General features: G+C 29.3%; 1 protein-coding gene across 1 annotated transcript; it reads left to right on the top strand.

Moving 5' to 3' along the window:
- The first annotated feature begins 2,525 nt into the window (after positions 1–2,525).
- On the top strand, positions 2,526–8,762 carry LOC106679370 (serine/threonine-protein phosphatase 6 regulatory ankyrin repeat subunit B). Its single transcript, XM_014418487.2, has 2 exons — positions 2,526–2,544; positions 4,513–8,762. Exon 2 carries the CDS (start codon positions 4,521–4,523, stop codon positions 5,484–5,486), a length of 966 nt encoding a protein of 321 aa, XP_014273973.1. The 5' UTR covers positions 2,526–2,544; positions 4,513–4,520; the 3' UTR covers positions 5,487–8,762.
- The last annotated feature ends 204 nt before the right edge of the window (positions 8,763–8,966 follow it).

Raw genomic sequence — 8,966 nt, 5'->3', positions numbered from 1 at the left:
CAGTAAAAATTTTTTTATAAATATATTTTTAATGATATAAGATTTTTTTTTCAATGAATGTTTGAGTATTTAATTTTTTTTTCTATTTCTTATTACTTTAAATGTTTTAAAGATAATCGTTAAGCCATTTTTTTAAGCTCTTAATTTTTATATATTATCAAAAAGGTTACTAATTCCAAAAAGAATTTGGGAACCGAAGCCTACCTGATGAATATCAGAAGAAACGCAGGAAATAAGAAATAAATATTTTAGACAACGCCAGAGCCCTGTTTAATTATGAAAGCTAATAGTATTGGTTCATAATACATGTATACAAACTACTTAGTACTAACACTAATACTTATTTTTTCATGATAGGGATGAATATTACAGGAATTAAAAAATACTAAAGTACAAGTCTGTGTAATTGTATTTAGTTAAATGGAAGACTATTAGTATTAGTTTCTACTTTATTATGAAACAGGGCCCAGGAAATGTTCCAAAAGTGCTTTTATTGAGGATATAATCAGTAATTCTCTTTTTTCTTCTTGTTTCAAATCTGGGTCTGTGACTTATGCTGGAACAATGCCTTCTGGAATCTAAACTGTCGAAGTGTGATAGGATTTTTTTTCAATATTATTCCATAATATAATAATGCTAACAATGTTTAATTTTTTTTTATATTGTAAAAAAATCTTTTTCTTCCATGGTATTATTAATGATCTGCTATTGTGCGTACTGATTAAAGCTATATAAGTTTAGGATCTTAACAAAACTTTTAATTAGTCCTGTACTTGTTAAATTCGTTTATTGTCTTTTATTCTTTGCTTTACGAAGAACCCGTAAGTCTTTTTATTTGTTTTCCTTGTCTGCTTAATCTTTATATAGCGTCTAAAATTAACATTGAACTTAAAAAAAAATAACATTAAACGTTATGTGGAGTTATAATTAATTTCTTTATCATTATGTTATTTTATTTATACAAATAGTTTAATTATGTACATTTTGTTTATCCTTCTGTTTACATATATTTAAGAGATTATTCTTCATTCATTTATTTATTTGTGTTCTTATTTTATTTTATTTTAATATGAATGTGATCATTCATCACTATTACCTATTACCCACAACTGTAAAAAAGTATTTTTTATTAAAAAAAATAGTTAATTTCTTGTCGTAGTAAAATAATATACAAAAGACTTTAGTTTAGGTTAGTGTAATATATGAAAAAATTACTGATAAACAAGTGCAAGATAATTTGAAAAAGTGGTTTGTTTGAGAAAAAATTGGACGTTTGATTTTTTTTTCCAATAATTCTGAAAAAATATTCATTACTGTAGCTTTTAAAAGAAATAAAGTTTGTAAATTTTTAATGTGTTTAATTTATTCAACTTACAGAACTCATGATGGAGAAAAAACAGAAAAAAATAAGGTTTCTGTTGACCTACTCGTTGGCTATCGTGTAAGCATTGTGTTATTTAATTATATTATATAAAAGGTATTTCATGGTTCAATGTCCTCAATGAAAATATGAAGGATCTTAAAATCAATGAAGGTACGTCCGTTAATGCTTAGTTCAGAAGATATTCACGACCAAAGATTTTGATGTTAGGTTTTTAATTACTAGGTTATTATGAATTCGTAAATCTGTATTTTCGCCCCTTCATCTATGAAATTTAGACATTTACGTTCATATTAAATGTTTTTCTGAGGGATTAAGCCTCAGTATTTTTCTTTCTTAGCCAAACGGCACTCGATACTACCTAATACCCTCGTAAATAAATACTGCCATTGATCAGGCTTGTACAAAGTGTTTGTTTAATGTCACCCCAAACAAAAAATCCTGTGGTGTCAGATCTAGAGTGCGTGACAAAAACATATTCAGTACCGTTCGATCACCCTTATGGAATAAAAACACCTTGTCTGTCATACTGGTGGTAATCACTTTGATTAACATTAGTTATGAATGTAAATGTTAATGTTTCATTAATAAAGTAGTTTAGACACTAATTAAATAATTTGTAATAACTTAAATAAATCATAACACTGAAAATCTATTGACATGAATATTTGCTAAACTAAACATTGATGAACTTATCTTCATAAGTATTTTTTCTTGTTATCAAAACTTTAATTTGTATTTTTATTAAGGACACTCAACCCTACTTCATATTACTTTACTTATTATATTATATTATAATTTCTTTTAGGACGTTTCGCGAATATTTTATCAAAATTATGTGACTTATGCTATGTTTAAATATGTCTTATTGCAAGCATTTATTTATCTTTGTTTACAATTCATACTATTTAGTAACGTAATTATCTACTACTTGATATAATATCACTAAAACAAAACCAAACACGATTCCTGAAAGTCACGATAGTCCGAAACTGAAAAACAAGTTGACCACAAATCTGATATTAGTGTCTATATCGATCCTCATAAACAAAGATACCAACATCCAATACCATAAGATAGATTAATGGTTTTTTTCCGTGACTATAAATAACTGCTAGCAGATTAACAAACAGAGTGCCTATAACCTATTGCTTCGGTAGTTGGTGAGTATTTCCTTGATAATAATTACTGCAATAACCGCGTGGGAATTGAATATGTATATGATTTTATATGCTCACATATAATTTTATTAAGGTAAAAAGATAAAGTTTCAAGAGCGCCTGACTGTTGTCATTAATGTATAATGGTTTTTTAAAAAAAGGAACTAGAAGGCTCACCTGGACATTAACATAGAAATAGGGGATACTGTCCGCTGGTAGTTTTTGCACCAAACCAAGATTCCTGATAATCTTGGTTTGGTGCAAAATTTAATAAGAGAAAAATATATTAAGTTATATTCAAATACTGTTATAATGAATTATTTACATAATGGACTGATAAAAAACAGACATTTCTTTTCTAGTAAGGAATAGTAGAGTGGGGGAGGGCAGGGGTGGTTCTGTTACCTGCAGCGATACGAATATGTGTATACTGAAAAACTAAAAAAACTAAATTATAATTAGTGATAGAAAAATGTGAATTTTTGTTTAAAATAAAGTATAACTTTTTAGGGTGGCTATTTTGTTTTACTTTTTCTTAATTAGATTCAGCGTAAAAAAAAAATACTCAAGAAACATGCTTTACTTGTACCAAATGTAATATTTTCATTGAAACCCCTAAAATTTATCTCTTCTCCTTTCTTGCAAAAACATCCTTTAATCATAGAAATTTTCATAGACTATTTTGATTTTTCAATGTCATTATAATACACACGAAAGATTTTTACGAAGTTTTTGTTGCAAAATTATTAATATTAAAATTATTTTTATATTTTCTTTGTTTGTATAATGCCCATAAAATATCATCTGTCGGATTAAATTGTGAATATGTTCTCTATTTATGAGCTTACTAATTAAAAATAAAAACAGTTTAATTATTTAATTATATAAAAAAATAATTTTAAGAAAAGGTTTTATCACTGTTACTCAAATCTTCCCTATCTCTCTCTATATAAATATATACATAATATATATATGTATGTATTAGCAGTGATAAAAACTCTTAAAATTTTCCTGTAGTATTTGGTTTCGGATTTATTTTTAGTAATTAAAATACTGTTTTTATTTTTTCATAGTAAGCTTACGAATAGACTATTATTTGATCTATCCTAAGACAAATAAAATAAGTATAAATATAATTTTATTAAATATTTACAAATTTGTAACAAAAACACTAAATAATGTAAAATATTGGTATGAATAAAGAATCAATAAATATTAAGAATTTTATTCTGAATATTCTTATTTTTAATAATTTACTGTTTATTTGTATTTATATTTATTTCCATTTTGTGTGATTTGTTGTGTATTTTGATGGAGTGTTTTTCTAAATCGGACCGGATCATGACTCCATATTTTGTTTAAAATTAAAAAAAAAATTCTCTAAAAAAATCATACATCAATAAACAGGGATTTGGGTTGTACCTGATTTAAAACAAAAAAATGCTTCCAAGTTGTATAAAAAAATAAATATTAAAACCAAAACATACTTTTAGAGCAGGCAGAAAAAAATTGGCCCTCTTCCCGTTGTTTGCAATCTATTCAATAATAACTCTTTATATAAAAAAAAAAAAAAAAAAAAAACCTATGAACAAGAATCTACTGTATATCGAACATACCACTGCTTCCTTCCATCCATCAGTGCTTGTAGTTTTTTTTTACATGTATTCTGCCATCACGACAAGACCGTCTGCTTACGGTTAGGAGAAACATTACAAGAAATGTCCATATCCTAAATCTCTCTATTGCAGTTCAAGGTGTTATGTGATTATTTCTCATGGATCTCTTTCATTAAATTGAAGAATAGGTGAACTCTTGCAACAATGTTGATAAAATACAATAATAGGATAATAATGCATATGTATAAAACAGCAGTACTGTGTTTCATTTTAAGTCTCAGCACCTTGCGAGGTAGCTGTTTAGTCTAACTATACTTCTCACTGTTATAATTTATTTGTACAATTGCTTTTTTAGAGTCCTCTATGTCTGAGAAAGAAGATATCGATCGTCTTCTATCAGAACACATGAAGAAGACAAAGCGAAAGATACAGCTAGCTTTGGAATGGGCAAGAGAATGTGATTCCACCGGAAGGGAATACAACTCTCAACAAATCGCTGTGCTAGTGTTTCTCTTTGAATCTGCTAACCCGAACTTTTCGGAGAGAATCTGTGAAACGCTATGTCCTATAGACACCGCAGAAAAGCATAGTTTAGCTCCATGGCTAAAAGAAACATTTACTTTTAAAAAACAAGAGGTATATGATTCATTCAAGACGTGGATGAAAAGTGAATCGCAATTAGGATTTCACATCGCCTACGGGATGAACTGCACGTACGGGATAATGCAGGAGGCGGCTCGGAATGGTGGCGACGATATACTGAAATGGTTGCTTTCCAGGAATGTTGAAGTCGATTTTATGGACTGTTCCAACAATACAGCATTACACATTGCTGCCGCGCAGGGTCGTCTAGCTACAGTGAAATATCTGTTGGAACAAGGAGCTTCAATATTCGTTGTTAACTCAGAACTTCGTAGGCCGTTCGATTTAGCTCTAGATTCTGAGCACTTCGATGTTTGTGATATTCTGTGTCCAATGGCGATTGAGAATGTGATCACAGAATCGGCAATGTTAGATATTGTTCGAGAAACAAACCCTAGTAAACTAGAATACCTAATGAGAATTAACAAGTGGGATTCTATCTGGAATGCACTGTTAGCAGCTATAGAAAATGGAGACATTCAAATAGTCAATAAACTTCTCCTCTATTGCCCAAACTTATACCGTGTCCCGCTTGAATTAAATAATACAGTTTTGTCTAAGGCTATCGTTAATGGTAAGCGGTGTATCGTTAGGAAGTTACTTTCTGCTGGGTTTGAGATGGATAGCTCGCTGATAGATCTAGCCGTGGCAAACAAAATTTATAAACATCAAAGCAGGTTGGTCTAAACGTACTTTTTAAATATCATTGATTAAAACTAATATCAATCAAATCATTCATCTAAAAACTTGTTTAAAAGTATAACATAAAAAAATTCATGAAGAAACTAATGAAAGATTTGTTTTTATTACAAGGATACTTTGATTAATCACTTTTGGAAAACTTTTATGTATTTTTTATCTAGCTTTCATAACAGGAGAAATTATCATTGTGAAACTAGTTTTGAATTTATTTGCTAATTATAAAAAAGAATACTATAATTACTTTTTTATTTTTTGTTAGTCAGCAATCGTTTCCAAACAAATAAATTTCCTAGGTAATATTTGTTACATAAATTAAATTTTATATTAAGAAATTTAGCTACGCAATTTTTCAGCGTGAAACCATTCTTTCTGTCCAAGACTGTCTGATGGGTGTTATCAATGAAAGTATCACAGCTTAGCATAATCCTGAAGAAAGACTGTTATGCAACAAAATAAAACGTTATTTTTGCCAAATATTAGTTTTTTCTTACTCACACTTTTGGAAAATCTTCAGATGTTTAAAAATCTATTCAACAAATGTTATCATTCATATTACAGTAATATTACATTTGATTGCATAATTTATATTTATGGTGGATACTTTGTATTAAATGAGTTGTGAATATTAGTCAGTTTATTAATTTAGTATTTTAAACTAAAGAAGCTGAATTAAATCAGGAGAAAGAACTCTCTCGTTCCAAACGAACTGATTATCAAACCACAGCGATATTTGGTGAATTTGAGTTGTAAAGAATAATAATTTGTAATATTTAATTCTGGTTCAAAAATGTTAACTATCTGTTAGTAAAATATCAAGCTAACATTTGAGACTATAAAACAGAAAGAAATATTTTTAATGTGGCTGCGAACATTCAGAATCAGCATCTACGTTACTAATTCTCCCACTTAGTGTATTGGTTCCCTTAAGTAGATGCTGCTTCCGATAAACTAACTTTCTAACCAAATTCCTGATATATTTTTCACCTCAACTGTTCAAAATCTTGCTCGCCGTCATTCACTCAATATATCAGGGATCCAATCAGAGCCAAGAGAAGATCCCTAAAGTAATGGCACACTCATAGGCTACGTTTAGAAACAATAACTTTTAACAAACTGAATAATGACCTTAAAAGAGGAATATGAAGTTCAAACAAACTTTGACAGGTATTGCAAAGACCTGACGACTGATGACAACAGTTAGTAAAGACACACTAACCGACTCTTACAACTCTATGAGTAATTAGTCTTGTTGATAAAAGAGGATGGTTAGTTGGCTTTTTCAGGCCGGGCGAATTCCGATATATTCGGCTATCATTGAAATGTCTTCAAACACTATTTAGACTTAACAGACATACTATACGAAGCTAATATGCAGAAAGTTTTAGACTCTTCTCTTCCGATGTCGCTGCTACCTAAATCCTTTAGTATTATTGAAAAATTAAAACAGATCACGAAACTGCTAAAAAAAAAATCAAGTTATGACCTCCTCATTGCTTAAGTATTTCCGAAAATTACTAGAAAAGCTCTAGTATTACAACCCTCATCTTACGGTCAACTAAATTACCTATTAAATGGAAAAAGACAACGATTTTAATGTTAAACAAACCTCACAAAGACAAACATAAGCCCGATTCCTATAAACCTATTGGTCGTCTCCAGTAGACTCTAAATGTTTTGAAAAATTATTGCATAAACCTATTCGTAACATATTGACTGTCCAAAACATATTACCCACCTCAACTCAATTATCAATCAAACCTATATATGTAGGAATCCCCGAAGGTTCTATCCTGGCCCTACTTCTTTACTTATCATTCACATATGACTTACCGACAGATGACAACATACTAACTGCGACGTATGCGAACGAAACTGATATTGATATGATAACGCGAGAAATACATACCCCAAAACAGGCCACACTAACAATACAACATAGTCTATACTACTGGGGTACGCAGTGGAAAAAAAAGATTGACCGGGTCAAGTCGACAACATGTCAAATTTTATGTCACAAAACCTGCCCTTCAGTTTACATGGACAACCACCCTATACCACAACCAAACACTGTAACTTATTTAGGACTTATCTATGACAGAAGGTTGACATGAGGTCTAGAAGTCATAAAACGTAAAACTCTAAATTTCCAACTATTACATTCCATACTACACATAGAACTTAAAGAAACTTAAAGTATACAATTATTTACTAAAACCCATATGAACTTACGCCTGATAAATTTATGGACTGCTTAAAAAGACAGAGATTCAAAAAAATACAAACATATCAATCATAATGTTTAAGACTGGTAATGTTTCAAACGAGACCATTCACACCGATCTGCTCATTTGGACTGTAACGAACCAGATTCGAATGGTTTTCCGCAATATATTACAGATATTTCAATACATTTATACGATAGATGGCGACAAAGACATAACCGATGTAACTGGGTGCAGACTGAAGAGTAGTTGGATGAGGGACCTCCTAGTCTGATTAAATAGTTTACTTGAACGTCAAGAGGACGCATCACTAGTGATGTTTCCCTCATGCCAACCCATCCTCAGCCTGAACGGTACAGCTCATTTACTGAATCTAGTTATTTGACCGATGTATATAAAAATTGAAAAGTTAAAACAACAAAATCCTCAAAATTAGTTATTTATAAATTATCAAATGAATTTACCATATGTAAATAAAAAAAATAGTATAACTTTATTAGATATAAAAGATGTTAAATTGTAATTATAAGAGGTACTTACAACAGCCTAATATGGTCTGTACACTTTGGAACTTGGATCTTTCTTTTAGTGCTACCGTTCCAGTATTGAGAGAGTTCCGAATAAATTGGTTTAAAAAAGATAATTTAAGAAGAGCAGAAGTCTAGAGAATTATTGTATGGAAATAAAATTTGACTTCATCGACAAATTACTGTTAATAAGTATGGTTAAGTAGAAATTAATTAAGCAATTCTCTATCAAAAGTTGATATATCCACTTCTGAAAAGTACAAGATTTTCTGAAAAATTTAAATTATATACCGAAACCAATTGAATTTAATTCGAAATATAAATTTTACCAAGTCTAATTGGTGTTAATAATCAATTTTATTTTATAATAATTTAACTTATCTATGCTCCTGTAATAAATTGTAAATAATATATTTTTTAAAGTGGATATACTGATTTTGATTAAAAAATAAAATAAAATCCTCATTGGTTGCTGAATTTAATGGATTAATATATATGCAAAAGTGTTCAACATTTCTAAGAATAACTTATATACCATTTAATTTGATAAATTGACCTTACACAGTTTATAGAGTAATGCAAATAAATTGAATTCAATCTTTAAACTAATGATTAATTCTATTATTATTTTATTAATTATTGAATATTTAGATTTATTTTTGTTTTCTGTTAGCACTGAAAGATTTCTTATTTAATTTATTTATTTCCAGTTTTTA

The sequence above is a fragment of the Halyomorpha halys genome, unplaced genomic scaffold (genome assembly GCF_000696795.3).
Source record: "Halyomorpha halys isolate HHAL.00 unplaced genomic scaffold, Hhal_1.1 Scaffold198.1, whole genome shotgun sequence".
Classification (NCBI taxonomy): Eukaryota; Metazoa; Arthropoda; class Insecta; order Hemiptera; family Pentatomidae; genus Halyomorpha; species Halyomorpha halys.
The sequence above is the reverse complement of the archived record's forward strand: the minus strand, read 5'-3'. Positions and strand labels throughout refer to the sequence as shown.